Source organism: Notechis scutatus, chromosome 2 (assembly GCF_049901735.1).
Source record: "Notechis scutatus isolate UNSWTSFEM ecotype Mainland chromosome 2, rNotScu1.2, whole genome shotgun sequence".
In the NCBI taxonomy this organism is placed as follows: Eukaryota; Metazoa; Chordata; class Lepidosauria; order Squamata; family Elapidae; genus Notechis; species Notechis scutatus.
Genome location: NC_142010.1, coordinates 104,542,292 through 104,558,302, shown reverse-complemented (window position 1 = coordinate 104,558,302; position 16,011 = coordinate 104,542,292). Strand labels below are relative to the sequence as shown.

General features: G+C 40.0%; 1 protein-coding gene across 1 annotated transcript in view; it reads right to left on the bottom strand.

The window, feature by feature from the left end:
• Positions 1-1,794: 1,794 nt before the first annotated feature.
• The window catches only part of TEKT3 (tektin 3), a 21,025-nt gene continuing 6,808 nt past the window's right edge, over positions 1,795-16,011 (bottom strand). Inside the window, exons 3-8 of the mRNA XM_026667236.2 lie at positions 14,995-15,078; positions 11,416-11,486; positions 9,528-9,671; positions 7,918-8,140; positions 5,362-5,516; positions 1,795-2,180 (exon numbers count right to left, since the gene is read on the bottom strand). Of these exons, the coding sequence (XP_026523021.1) occupies positions 1,964-2,180; positions 5,362-5,516; positions 7,918-8,140; positions 9,528-9,671; positions 11,416-11,486; positions 14,995-15,078 (894 nt within the window). The 3' untranslated portion in view covers positions 1,795-1,963. The remainder of the gene's footprint in view (positions 2,181-5,361; positions 5,517-7,917; positions 8,141-9,527; positions 9,672-11,415; positions 11,487-14,994; positions 15,079-16,011) is intronic.

Below are 16,011 nucleotides of genomic sequence, written 5' to 3'. Positions count from 1 at the left end.
ATTGTTTATTGTGGAACAGGACTTCCATGAAGTGGAAATTTCAGATAAAGCTCTTTCTACTGACTCTTACTGAATGTTGATTAAATTAGATTTAAGTTAAATATAACCAGAAGATGGGGAAAGGTCCCGTTGTCTACTACTGCATCCAGAATTTATCCACGGAACCTTGATCTGTCACTTTTGTCAGTAGACTCTTTCTTTTTGTAAAGCTTTGTGGTATCATTAAAAGGAGAACTGACTTTGATGTACAGAAATAACATGAGATGTGCATCTTAAAATCCATTTAAATATCAAGAAACAGGAAGACTTTTCATGGATTTGGGAGGTGGGATGGCAAAGAAATATCCCATTGTTATCTGTGCTCATGACACCATTCTTCAGATATGTAATGTGGAATGATATGGTAATTATACACCAATCTGGGATCATGGAGATTTGTGGGTAATTATTGTACAGATTTTTAATTATAGAGAGCTGTTTTATAAATTGGATGTCTCTGAGCTTTCAATTTATCTCTCTAAATCTACCACAGTAACTGCAGCCCACTTCTTCGAAAAACTGTGTTTGCAGACTTTTACAGAAAATGTTTCTTCTATATAGGACTGAAGGCAGAGGTAGTATTCAGCGGGTTCTGACCAGTTCTGGAGAATCGGTAGCAGAAATTTTGAGTAGTTTGGAGAATACCACCTCTGACTGGCCCCGCCCTCACCTGTTCTCTGCCTCCTGAGTCCCAGCTGATCATCTGGGTCTTCTTTTGTTGCCCTGCACAGGAGAACAGAGCTGGAAAGCAGGTTAGTGGGGTGGGGAGGGAATGGGATTTTGCAGTAACCTCCCCCCAGGAGTTTGGAGGGAATGGGGATTTTGTAGTACTCTTCCCCTGGAGTGGATGTGAATGGAGACTTTACAGTATCCTTCCCCTGCCACACCCACCAAGCCACACCACGCCCACCAAGCCATGCCCACAGAACCAGTAGTAAATTTTTTTGAATCCCACCGACTGAAGGATTTGCTTTATCTTCAGTTCCTTTCCAAGGTACCCCCTTGATTATACCAACATACTGTATCTGGTATAAAAATGTTCCTGTGAGGAATCCAATTGATACTTTATTAAATTTACCTTAGAGCCAAACCTCTGCCTCAAAGGAAAGACAATAATTGGTACATGGATAAGTCTAATAACTTTGAAAAGGAAAAATTGAGAAGTTTTTTTTTAAAGAATATTCAATAATCCATATTGAAGTTCCCACATTCCAAAAAAAAAAAAAAAAAGGCACACAATGACTATTACTTACTTGAGTTTGCTCTGGGTTATTCCTTTTTCCACTGAGTTACAACTGTGGAATGGAAGAATTCCCATTTTGAAATGTTTACAACTATATGCTGAGCTAGTAAGAATAAATTATCACTCTAAAAGCTGAGTTGGGATTGAAGATGCATAACCAGGATCAGAAGAAATCATTTGCTTGAGTGGAGAAAATAGAGAACTGATTTTAGTTTGCCTTCTTCAGGCAATCTATCCCTTAAACTGATGGATAGGGGATTTAAAACAATCAAATTCCACTTTCACCAGAGAGAAACACAGTATGCTGCCTTTCCCCTTTTGTTTCCATACAGTTCCTCCTATTCAGCCAGAACATATGACATCATTCCATATTCAATTATAAGTGGTAAGTACATCTGAGCTGTGATCAATATCATTAAAATTGGACTGTGTGCCACTGAGATGTCTACAGCAAATGTGTACTAAAGGAGAATATCCACCTAGAACAGAAGAAAATACACTAGACACACCACGTAGGAAAAGCTGTATTCCTATGCAGATAAACTTTTAATATATGAAAATATAATCATGTGTTCAGAAATAAAAACTTCATAAAAGTGCAACAAAGCAAACCTCCCCTAGACACACTTTATTACTAAGTCAAGTCCATAGTTCCCAAATTTCTTTGAAGTCAGCACCCACCTATGTGTACCCCACTAGCCTCAGTGTGTTAGGGAAAGTCTTCCTCATCCCCATACATTTCTCCTGGTCAATGAAAAGTGAATTGGCTTTGACAGCAAGCTCATGTTCCAGATTGGCTTTGGTGTGAAGCAGTGCCTGGAGAACATCTTCAGCATCTCTCAACCTCTGTTGCAGTCCCTGGATTGTATCATCAATTTCATACACTTCATTCACAAGGCTAAGTGGGAAGAAAGCAGAAAAGGGTATTCATACATTATTTTCATGCTTTAGGCTTTTCACCTCCTTCTCTTGTCAAAATTTACACAAAAGACTAGTGTATTTGCTGAGGGAAAGAAGTGGTTCAGAAATAGGAAAAATAGATAAAATGAGGTGCATTGGAAATAGGCATATATTTTGAAATGACACCAAATGAGGCATTCTGTTAATACACACACACACACACACACACACACACACACACCGCACGGAAATTATATTTCAAAAATACTGAATTGGGGTACATGCATTAAATTCCAAAAAGTTTGCAATAGGTGACATTTTCTCAAGGAGTTCACTTTCTCTACAGTGTGAGTTAAAGAAAGCTGCATACATAAATCTCCAGATTAAGGAAAGCTGCAAACTTTTACAAATTAAAAAAAAATGCTTTGAAAAGCCTTTATCATTGTTATTATTCAATACAAAATATTTGTATTTATATATTATTTATTGTGTAAATAGCCATGCAATAAATCCTACAAAACCCAATAATGTTTTTGCTCACCATGCTAGCTTTTCACAAGGAAGCTTCCCCAATAAATTGACCATTTATTGCACTCAATTGCCTAAGAGTTATTCCCCCCACCCCATGAAATCAATGAAACAAAATTGCCAGAGAAAGCTTCAGTGTGACAAAGCAGCACTACTTAGGGAGAAAATGAGAAAAGAATGGAAAATTGTGGTTTCCTGTTTGCATACTAGTGTTCTCACATGTCATTTTTTTTCCTCTTTCATGTCAATTCAAGTGACTGGGCAACTCTTCACCCTGAATATCTGAAGGATGAAGAAAAAAGCAGAACAGATGCTTTCAAAAGGCACTCTAAGGTGAAAGTAGATTTCTAGCTAGTGAGCCAAACTGAAAAAGGAAACTAGAATCTCCATGAAATGTTAAGCAAGCATTATGCTTAGTGTTGTTTCCTGCTGCCTGTTGTAGCTGATACCAGGAGTTCAGAGGAAGTGTGCACAAGGAAGGACTTTCTTTACCATAGCTCCTAAAGAGAACCAGCTGGTCTATAACTGACTGATAGTTCATTCACAAATTCTATTCAGTCAGATATGCAGAGTAAGCTAGCTAACTATTAGGTTTTGGCCTTTGAAAAAAAAAATTAAGAGTCAGACTAAGTCAATTACACTTAGATATTATGGATACTAGTAGCTTGTTAATTGTGACCAAGATAAAAATGTGGGCATATTTCTATTTTATTTTGGTTCAGAGTTTACATCTGATTCATACTGTGCAAAGTTTAATTGTAAAGTTAGAATAAGAAAATTAGCTCTTAAATAGAAAATCAAACTCTCACTGACTGCTAATTGAATGAACTGAATTAGTGTTATACGTGAATCTAAAAGGTTAAATATATGTGCAAATTAGAAAAAGTTATTAAAAACAGACATGGAAAGGGCTAAGCAAAACTGTCCCAACTTCTCTTTATTCAGTTTCCTAGGTCAGTGGTCCCTGACCCCCAGCCATGGACTGGCAGCATGCCAGCATCTGGACCATGCAAACAAACGAAGCCCCGTTCACTGGATGCAGACAGCATACAAAACCACCATCCCCTCCACTCTGCGGAAAAAGCTTTCTCCACAGAACTGGTCCTTGGTGCGCAAAAGGTTGGGGGATGCTATCCTAGGTGGTTACAAGGGATAAAAGAAAAGTTCTCATGGGCTCCAGGTCAAGCCTGCTACTTAAGTCCTTCCCCCATCCTCCTCATTGCAATATTAGACTTCAGGGTGGCTATATTCAAGGGAGGAGACTTTTTTACGATGTCCAAATTGCTGTCAGGGAAGAATGCCAGTTCTGATGCTTACAGGAGGAGTAATATCAGCCTCAACACCAGAGCTATCAAATCTGACTGCATCAATCCAGCCAGCAACAAAATGGCAGCAAAGAGTTAGATTTCCCTAACTCTTTGCTTCTTTCATCCAATGGTTTCCCTATGAGCCAGTTTGGTATAGCATCAGGCTAGAAATATGAAGACTATTGAGTTCTAGTTCCACCCTGGGTACAAAGCCAACTGGATGGCTGGGAGCCAGCCTCTGTCACTGTATTCTAGCAGGAAGGCAATGGAAACTCACTTCCAAAATCTTGCCAAGAAACTATGCTATGGTTTCTCTATGGGTGCATACTGGCTCTGCAGTTGACTGTTGTTTTTTTAAAGACTGAATGCCCACTTGAATTTGGGGTCCCAAATTGGTCACCATCTCTGTATTTGTTCCACTGGCTCTTTGCTCCAAACTAGTATAATGTTTAGCCTGGTCATGGGCCAGGTTAGTAGTAGCCTTCCCTTTCTGCCCTTAAGATGTATGGGACTATAGTTCCCATAATCTCCAGTTAGTACTGAGAACAGGTTGGAGGAGATTGTTCTGCAAAAAACATGCATTAAATATTACAGATGCCATTGGTAGGGTTCTTTTTTACATCAGGAAACCAACAACGCAGAAGATGTGTGGTTGATTCTGGTAGGTCCCTAAAATTATACTGAGGGATATTCATAGGATCTGAAGCCACAATAGAGCATGGGGCCCTGTATTTCAGAGGATTCTGGATTATTTTTTACAGGGGCATTTCTTCAGAACATTATGCTCCAGAACAAAGAAAAAAAATTCAACCCCCTTTTGCCCTAAGAATGTATTGTTCTGTGGCTGGTTGATTAGTGTACTTCATCAAACTGTGTCCCTGAACAGTCTCTAAGTCTGCAAGCTTGTGCATGGAAAACAGAGAAGATTGAGAATGTGATACGGGGGAAAACTGAACCACTGTGGAACTGTATATGCTTTACGTGAAGAAAGCTCTAGGCTTCATGCCTGTTGAACCTCAGTGAAAGAGATCAGGTAGCAAATAACGTGGGATAAATCTGGAGAGAAGCTCTTAATCAGATAATATAAATTACATACATACATACATACATACATACATACATACATACATACAGTAGTATGGCCTGATTAAGACTCCTTTCCAAAGGTCTGCCAGCTTTGCTGTTTATAAACACTTTTTATTTCTCTATTTTTTTCCTTCCCTTCCCTTTCTCCTTTCTCCTTTCTCCCTTCTCCTTTCCCTTCCCTTCCCTCCTTCCCTCCCTCCTTTCCTTCCTTCTTCCCTTCTTCCAATAAAAAAGATAGAGGATCTTGATTTCTCTTACCGTAACTGGGCATAATCTCGGCAAAGTTCTACATTAGGTCGACGTGTACGCTCATCCAGGCGAGTCTGGGCAACTTTCAGAGAAGATCCTTTTTCCCGAATAGCCTTCCGAATAGCTTCTATGGTCATCTCTGTATCAAAGATTTCTTGAAGAACCTACAATTTGGAAAAATAAGGGGAAGGGTTAAAAAATCAATATGATATTGATATGTGTCTTTAGTAAGGACTATATTAGTTCCCCAGCCCCAACTACATCTTAGCTCTATAAGATAACATGAATCCAGCTAGTGACTGCTACATTAAATCAATCATCACCTTTTTTGCCACTAGATTGTTAATTTTTAAAGCCAAAAAACAGGGAAATGATTGAATACATAGCAACTGATCACTAAAGTCAATAACCAGATCTTGAAATGAAATTCAAATCTCATTTTGCCAGGCCCTGGCCAATGCTTGGCTTGACAAATGCCTCGCCCAAGTTCAATTGACAGAACAGCAGTCCAGATGCTGCTCCCATCCCTCCAAAAGTTGTACATTCTGGGAAAGACCAAGGACTGGTATTCGTGATATTGCAATAAATACATCCCTATCTTTTCTGGAAAAAACTAGGTGGTCATGCTTTTGGCTATGCATCTGTGGGTCCAAGCCTATTTTCAAGGAGCATCTAACATTTCATGGGGCTACCCCAACAAAAAGCTTTCATCAAAGGGCTATTCTACAGTGAATGGGGAGAGGGTAGTCATTGTAAGTAGGGGAAAGTTACATCCCCTTATGCTGCTCTCTGTAGTTACTACTGTTAGACTAGATCAGGATTGTCAAACTCAAGGCCTGTGGGCTGATCCGGCCTGTGGGGTGCTTAGATCTGGTCCGCAGGGCCAGCCTGGAAACAGCAAAGACTGTTGCCTCTGCCAACAAAAACGGAGCTTTGGGGGGGGGGGTTTCCATTTTCAGCTAGACAGACTCCTGCAACCCTCTGCCAGTGAAAGTGGACCTCAGGGAGGGCATGTGTAGCCCTCCATGCTCTGTTTTCACTGGCAGAGGGCTACCAAAGCAAACTAAAAACAAAACAAAAAGAGAAATGTTTCCCCTTCTGCATTTGAGCAGGCAAGAAGGGACAGGAAAGGAGAAAGGGAAAGAGGAAAGACAAAGAAAAAGAAGGGAAGAGAGCAAGGAAGGAAAAATAAGGAAAGATGGGAAGGAAGAAGAAAGGAGAAGGAAGAGGGAAGGAAAAAAGAAAGGAAGGAAGGAAGGAAAGGAAGGAAGGAAGGAAGGAAGGAAGGAAGGAAGGAAGGAAGGAAGGAAGGAAGGAAGGAAGGAAGGGGATTATAATGAGAGGGAGGGTCTCAGGGAAGTCCTGCCTTAGCATTTGGCCACCACAGGTACCCCCGACATGAGTCATGCGTCATGCCCACCAGGGCTAAGCCCACTATGGCCACCCCATCCCCATCTCTGGTCCATGCCCATCCACTCCCCCAGCCCTCCGGGGTCAAACACAACCCTGATGTGGCCCTCAGTGAAACCGAGTTTGACATCCCTGGACTAGATCCAAGCCTGAACAACCGTAATTTTGAATAGAGATTTTGTATTTATGAAAGGGGCCTGGGGAAGCAGGGAAGAAAAAAAAAAAAAGAACCCGTGTCCTTTGCCTCTCAGAAATCACGAAAGAGAGAGAATTAAGAGTGTGTCAAACATGCAAGAATGCCCTCCCAATTGCAAAGAACAGTTGTACTAGGGAAACATGTGGCCTGTGGAAATTGTTGACAATCCAGTAAAGTCTCCAGAGAGATTCTAGTTTACTCTATCATCTTGTGAGAAAGAGGGAATCTTTTTTTTTTTTCAGGGCATAGGCTAACTCAAATCTCTAGTGACTTTCCCCTCCCTCACTATGCCCTAATAAATGTGGGAAAAGGAATGCCATTCCAGATTCTTCACTCAGAAAAAAAAAAAAGTGAAAATGACAATCAGCTCTCTCAGCTGTAGCAAACCTTTTCTTGCAGGGAGCGGCCAGTGGTGATTAAAGTGTTAACTTGTCCTTGTAAAGTTTAATAAAATTATTTTAAAAAGGGAAGGCTGCTTAGGAAAACCATGGAGCACCTCTGAAATTCTGAAATGTGAAAATTACCGAGAATGTGGTAACTAATGTACAGGTAGTCCTTGATGTTTGACCACAACAAAATTTATATTGCCAAGCAAGGCAGATATTAAGTGAGTCATGCCTCATTTTACCACCTTTCTGCCACAGTTGTTAAGCAAATCATTGCATTTGTTAAGTGAATCATATGGTCATAAAATGAATTTGGCTCCCTCCCAATTGATTTTGGGAAATTGATCTCACCTTATGAGGGTGAAGGTTCATTCTCCAAGTTTGTGGGTTGCTTTCCGAATGTTTTGTTTCCAGGCTAGGTAACAAAGTTTAGAGAACTCCCTAAACTCCACTGGAGATGTTACCTAACCTGGTTACAAAACGTTCAGAAACCAACCCACAAGCTTGGAGAATGAACCTTCACCCTCATCCTACACCCGAGCTACAGATACTCCCCACTATTGCAGATCTCACCTTAGCCAGATGGGTTTGAATCTTATTTTTGGCATCAGCAGTTTCAGAGATGCGGTTAGTAAAGGCAACATTTGCTCGGTTAAATTGATTCCACATCTCATTGGCAGTCACCACAAGCAAAGTTTCAATATCATCCCTGAGTTTGGAAGAGGCAGCCCGCTCACTCTGGGAGCGCAGAATGTTATCATCAGTAAATTTGGCCCAGGATTCTGGCACTGAAATCCTGGGAAGGCAGAAGAGACAAACACGCAAAGTTGTAAATAGTTGTATATGGAGCTCTTCCTTGAAACTAATTCTGGATATAAAGGTGTACCGGTTATGTTTGCAACATTTGAACTGTTTAATAATTCCATCTGTGGTGTTTGGACATCCCATTTTTAAGCATGCCTTAACTATTTTTCTCCTAAGCGAGAAAGAAAAAGGAGGGGAGAGAAGGAGTGAAAGAGGAGGAGAGATGTGCATGCAAGAAATTTAAGTATAACTGCAGTCAGAAATGCTGGTGTTGTATTCAAGCCTGCCAAAATCTAGCCTCCTCCACAAACATTAATTTGTTCATCACATGTATAGCTTTTTAAAAATGGAAGGGGAGGTATAATTCAGTAATCATCGTCTTACATACTGTTTAGCATTCTGGATATTCTTAAATGAGCATGAAGAAGCATTTTATACTGGATTGTTCCAACTTTCTGACTGGAGGGGAAATTTTTCTGGTCCATTTTGTGAAAACAATCTGATATTACGCATGGAATCAGTGGAGGGTGCTTCTGGTTCTGGTGCCAAGGGCAGGGCAACTGGCAGTGCTAAAGGAGAGATGGGAGCTTTGGAGGAGTAAGATGATCTAGTGGACCAAATGAACTGGCCTGCTTGAAAGTTAGAGTTCCCCAGCCACACTGTGCTCTTAATGCACCTCTATTGAATAAAGCATCAGGTGAGGAACTAATGTCATCTCAGACACACTATTTGGCACTGGAGAGAAAAAGGAATAGCATCAGATAAGAGGCGTAGATAGAATAGAGTAGAATTCTTTATTGGCCAAGTGTGGTTGGACACACAAGAAATTTGTCTTGGTGCAAATACTGTCAGTATACATAAAAGAAAAGATACATTTGTCAAGAATCATAAGGCACAACACTTAATGATACTCATAGGGTACAATAAGCATTAACTATGAAGTCATCAAAGGATGAGCAATCACATGCAAATAAGTTACATTTCTGAAAAATGATGTTTATGCTCCTTTATATCCCTGGGGGTTGTACGAAGGGAGCTTTGTATTGTAGACTTATATAAATAAGAGACTCATCTATAAAATCACAGACATTTCAACTTTGCATCAGTTGTGACTTCAGCTAAAACAGAATTCAAGGAAATAATCCTCAAGTTTCTGTAATAAACAAAAAGGGATGCACGCCACTGAAGGCAGTATACAAAGTAATCTCCCCTCATTTTATTTTGTCACCAATCCTGTGAAGTAGCTAAGAGAGACTGAATAATTCAGAGTCATCTATTGAATGGCAGGTCTGAATTTCTGTGGTTTATGTCTCCAACAGTTTAACCACTGTCACTGGTTCCCTTAAAAATGAAGGTGGTAGTCTCCATTCAACACTTACGTAGCATCAAACCGTTCTACACCTCGAAAATAGCCGATGCCATCAGATGTGTTCCTGAGATGGTGACATTTGTCATCAATTCGGTGAGCTGATTGCTTGTCACTCAAATCTTTCTCCATCTCATGCTGGGCTGACCTATCAGCTCTGTAGTGAAATGAGGGTGAAAGAGTAAACTAGGATTATAACTTTTGCAAAGAAAATCATTGGGCTTCTTAAACTCCTTTATCTCATAACAGTGGCAAACTGAGGGCTAAAACAAAAGCAGAATATACACATGCACATGCATACACATGCCTGCGCACATCTACACATGTGCAAAGTCTAAAAATCATTATAATCCAAAGGCTAGAAGTAAAACCAACCAACCAACCGTGCTCATCCATGGGAGAACAACTGAGCACTTAATGGAAAGATCAACAGGGTCAGGGCTGTCTGGATCTCCAGGGCGATGTTCCATAAGGCAAACACTATGACAGAGAAGGCATGACTCCTAGATCCCATGAGAATGGCACTGTCTAGGAATCCTAAAAGAAAGGAGCATGACCATCCCATGGATTTTGCTAGGGCATGCAGACACACATGGAGATAGGAGGTCTTACAAAAAGCCTAGTTCTCTGTGTAGAGTTTCATAGGTGACAATGAACACCTTGAATTTCACAAGCTGAAATCCAATGCAGCCCACAGAAGAAAATGATACAGTATATATTGTGAAATGTTCCAAACCACCCATGTTGCCGCATTCTGAATCTTGCAGTGCCTGAATGTTCATCAAGGACAATTCCATATATAGGACATTACAGTAATCCAACTCAGAGCTAGCTAAGGTATGAATCACTGTGAGTAGGGGGTAGCGCTGCCTTTTTTTAAAAAAAGAGACAGTTCTTTTCCTTCTCCTCCAGGGCAATCACCGGACCCAACAGAACTGGACCATTTTTGCCCAGTCTCCCTGGCCATTTTCAGTGGATACATGATGCACATATATTCTACTCTTAAGAGCTAGAGTTTTTATAATGCTGGCTTTCTCTTGCACAGATTGTATATTTGCCCTATGAGCCATGTGTTGTTATTTAGAAGCAAGTGTGTTGGTTGGTTGAATGCTTTACTAGGATCCACTCTCAATTCCTACCCTCACCCACATCTCTGACTTTCCCATTTTGGGGAAGATCTCTGTGCATTCTACTCACCTCTAAGTGAATATTAGCAGAAATTTCTGGGCGGTCAGGAACCCAATTTTTATCACAGATTTGTATCATTCAGTGGCTTTTGCTTATTATTCATATAAAAGCAAATCAAGCCTTCTTCAGCTAACATTGTCTTCTCAATTTTCAGGGAGTTTTGATTGTCCGGCTAGAGCTTCACTTCAGACAACTAAAAATGAATTTCTAGACGCTGACTATCCAGACAAAAGGTTTAGACTGAATCCACACAAGGCTCTCAGTGCTGATCCAAAATTGAAAAGGGGAAATTTATTCAGATTTTCCCAAATCATTTCCATGGAGAAGAGGAAAAGGAGTTATAAATAGCCATGAGCCCCCAGTCCTTTCTTTTATCTTGACTTTATGACATCAACAAGGATTGAAAACAGATTGGCACTTGCTAATAATCTATTGGGCATTGCTGTCAGTCCCTGAGACCTCAAGTACCTTTCTAAGATCTCCAACATTTACCTATGTGTCTTTTACCAATACTGTATGGTTCAAATCCAGTTTTATGACTCCTAAACATTTGGTTTCTTTCTGACCTTGCTAGAGAAGAAAGCCATCCATACAGTATATAGGAAATGATTCTCACCCTCAAGCTGTGCTATGGAGAAAATTGATCAGGTGGTCACATCAGAATTTATTTCTAAGGCCCTTTTAAAGAAAGTTGAGATTAAATGTTTTCTTACGCAAGCTGGGCCATTGCCTTATCCACATGTCTTCTCATTCTCTCTTGGCATGAATGGATTACATCAACCTCCTGGTCAAGTTACAAAAACAAAAACCCTGTCATAAATTTCTAGGGATTAGTAAAAATGATTAGAATTATAAATTTTGAAAAACACCCCTATTTGTCCTCTTTGACATTTGTTCAAAGTGGAAGATTTCTAGTCCTCCAGGACAGACTTTTTCTTTCAGACTCAGGGTAACCATTCCTAGGGGCTTGCAAATGACATGACTTTGGATATTATTAGACTTGGCAGGATTAAGATTTCAACCTTGTTTTGACAGCTTCTGTAAAGTGTTGTGAGAATAATTTTAAGAGACCGGAGGAAGAACTTCAGCCTAAACCAGGGGTCTTCAAACTTGACAGCTTTAAGACTTCTGGACCAACTCCCAGAATTCCTCCTCCAGTCATGTTAGCTCAGGAATTCTGGGAGTTGAAGTGCACAAGTATTATTCTTGCCAAGTTTGAAGACCCTTGGCCTAGACCAGTGGTGGGATTCAATTTTTTTTACTACCGGTTCTGTAGGCATGGCTTGGTGGGCATGGCAGAGGAAGGATACTGTAAAATCTCCAGTCAGAGGTGGTATTTGCCGGTTCTCCAAACTACTGAAAATTTCTGCTACCAGTTCTCCAGAACTGGTCAGAACTTGCTGAATACCATCTCTGGCCTAGGCAATGGTCTGATTAACAAAATCTGAGTGCAACGGAGGGATGGAGGTAGAGAAAGCATCTCAAAAAGGATCCTTCCTAGTTCTCTGGAAAGGAAAGGTAGGGGAGAGGGGAAATAGTTTCAAATTTGCAAGATTCGGTTTCTATAGCCTTACTACTAAAGGTAATATTCTCATCTACTCAGGGTTTTGGTGTCCTGTTTGCGCTACTTTGAAGGCTGAGAGCTAGTTTGGTTTCTGTAAGATGCCAAGTATATATGTTTTCTCATTGTAAGACTTAAGACAACAATTTTGCAACAATATATGTTTTAAAAAACATATTCTAACACATTTAAAACATCCATTTTAGTCCTAAATCTTATCCCATTATATAAAGATTTGAATATTTGAATATCTAGGTTCAGGTTTCTAGGTATTACCATATTACAAGACCTAAAATGGACACCTAACATCAAAAACATCATCAAAAAAACACAACAAAGATTGTTCTTTCTGAGCCAACTCAGAAAGTTCAAACTGCCCAAGGAGCTGCTGATTCAGTTCTATAGAGGAATTATTGAGTCTATCATCTGCACCTCTATAACTGTCTGGTTTGGTTCTGTAACCCAACAGGACAGACACAGACTTCAGAGGATAATTAGGACTGCAGAAAAAACAATTACTACCAACCTGCCTTCAATCAAAGACGTGCACAAGTCAAAAAGAGGGCTGTGAAAATATTTACAGACCCCTCACACCCCGGACATAAACTGTTTCAACTCCTACCCTCAAAACGACACTATAGGGTACTGCACACCAGAACAACTAGACACAGTTTTTTCCTGAATGCCATCACTCTGCTAAACAAATAATTCCCTCAACACTGTCCAACTATTTACAAAGTCTGCACTACTGTTACTATTAATTTTCTCATCACTCCCTATCATCCATCTCCTCCCATTTGTGATTGTATGACTGTAACTTTGTTGCTTGTATCCTTATGATTTATATTGACTGTTTCCCAGTATGATTTGATTGCTTAATGTACCCTATGACTATCATGATTCTTGACTCTTGACGAATGTATCTTTTCTTTTATGTACACTGAGTGCATTTGCACCAAGACAAATAACTTGTGTGTCCAATCACACTTGGCCAATAAAGAGTTATTCTATTCTATTCTATTCTATTCTATTCTATTCTATTCTATTCTATTCTATTCTATTCTATTCTATTCTATTCTTCTACTCTACTCTACTCTACTCTACTCTACTCTGGTAGGTGGTATTCAGTAGGTTCTGACCTGTTCTGGAGAACCAATAGTGGAAATTTTGAGTAGTTCAGAGAATCAGCAAATACCACCTCTGATTGGCCCCGCCCCCATCTATTCTCTGCCTCCCAAGTCCCAACTGATCAGCTGGGTCTTTTTTTGTTGCCCTGCACAGGAGAACGGAACTGGAAAGCAGGTTAGTAGAGTGGGGTGGGAGTGGGGATTTTACAGTATCCTTTTCCTGCCATGCCCACCAAGCCATGCCACACCCACCAAGCCATGCCAAACCCACCAAGCCACACCCACAGAACCGGTAATAAAATTTTTTGAATCCCACCACTGCTCCACTTGTCAGTCACATATCCCCACTGACCCAAATATCATTTTGTTTTGATTTAATTTCTTGAAACATTTCACTACAATGTTGATATCCACTTGCCTTTGGTCCAGGCAATAGGCAAGGGATGCACAATTGTCAAGGACTTAATTTTTTCAAGCCCCACTTCTCCATTAAAAATCCAACTTTCTTTTGGATAAAAGCATTCTCTAGATTGCTTTGGGAAGTAAGTTGATGGCATTAACAACAGGTATTGTGTTTTGGAGTTTTTTTTTATATATATATATATGTGTGTGTGTGTGTGTGTGTGTGTGTAAAATGGGTTGATCCAGATGTTCCTGGGTCTCATGAGATTTTTTTTTTTCATGAATGATCTTTGAAAAAGAACAGTGGCAAAAATTCTTCACAGATTATAGCTCTTAATGTGTGACCGGGGGGGAGGGGGGGGCAGCTTTACATGGAGAATTTTGTGACCTAGAGCCTGGGCTCAGTATTATCTAACAAGACTAGAACCAATGGAAGCTTACAAATGGAAGTTCAAATTCTATCAGTCCAACTTTAATAATTTTCAAAAATGGAAAGGTCAAGAGTGTGAGGAGCATAGCTGACAGTTCTCATAATAAGGAACCTTGATAGTGGGGGAATGAAGCTGCTGAAGAAGTAAACACTTGAGAGGGGGAAGCACAAAAAAAGAAAGGCCAAGAGGCAGGATGTACAAAGGAAGACTGAGCCAAGAGGCAAATCCAAGATAGCAATGAGATATGTGAAATGTTTTCTGGGACATTTCCTGACTTCTATAATTTCCAGAAACTACTGAGAGACCAGAAGAAAGAACTTATTAAAGTAAAGAATGTAAAGAATAGTAAGTATTCCAAGCACAGTCTTTCTATGACTTTTTTAAAATCAAAGAATGATTCTTAAACCGATTGCTTTCCTCTACTAATTGTATTTGAAACATGAATAAAGCATCTCTTACATTGTTTTCCTTTCATAAGCTATCATTATTTACATCTATATTTACTTACTTTCTTTCATAATTGCCCAATATATATCTGAAGACAAGCAATTTGTGCAAAGTTACACTCCAAATGAACAGGCTTAAACTCAGACAGGCACACGTTGGTGCATTTGAGCCATTCACTCTCTCTTAGCCCGATCTACTCACAGGATTGTTATGGGGAAAATACAAGGTGGAAGGTATGTTGTTCATTAGCTTGAATTGTTTAAAAAAATATTAAGGCAGGATACAAACAAAGAGTTTCCTTTTTCAGGTAATAAATGAGCTTACTGTCAACAATTGCTTTTCGACATCATCATGAACAAGATCAATTCCCATTCTCTTCTCTCGGTGAAGGAGGCATTCCTGGGCTACCTAATAAGGGAAAAAAAGTTATTCTGTATCTCTATGTTGAAATATTTTAAAAAATGTGCTAAATGTGTTCCAGGATTGTAAAGTTTGTTGCATGTTGAAAAAGGTATTCTTCTGTGACACCTATATGTCCTTTCAGTGATAAGTATGACCTTTCTATCTGTCTAATGCAGCAGTGTCAAACTCGATTTCATTGAGGGCTGCATCAGGGTTGTGTTTGACCTTGGGGGCTGCAGTGGGTGTGACCAGGGTGGGCATGGCCAGTGTGATATCACTCATGTCGGGGGCTGTGGTGGCTCAAGTGCTCTGTCAGTGAAAACAGGCTCCTGAGCTCTGTTTTCATCTGCGACGGCTTCCTGCATGGGCAGCTTCCATGCACAGCACTCCCGAGCTCCATCTTTGCTGGCAGAGGCACTGTGGGCTGGTCCCTTGCTGTTGCCAGGTCAGATCTAAACACTCCCCCCCATGGGCGGGATCAAGTATGCAGGCATTGAGTTTGACACCCCTGGTCTAATGTGTTTTTTCCAAGTTCTTTCCTTTAGAACTTAAAATCTTTATTTGACCATTTCACACAAAATCACACAAGCTAGTAGCAAACATTGACTTAGGGTTGTTCAAACAAACAACAGGAGTGGGATAAAAATTTGAAATATGTTTTAATTTATTCATTTATCTAGATATTTAATATTTATGCATACATACATACACAATACAGAAAAGATGGAGGGAGGGAGAGAGGAAGGAAGGAAGGAAGGAAGGAAGGAAGGAAGGAAGGAAGGAAGGAAGGAAGGAAGGAAGGAAGGAAGGAAGGAAGGAAGGAAGGAAGGAAGGAAGGAAGGAAGGAAGGGTCACTCCATACAAGGGTGATGATTGAACAACTTAGTAAACATGGAATGCATGATGTAGGGAGAAAATGAAAGGGATAAAAATAAAATA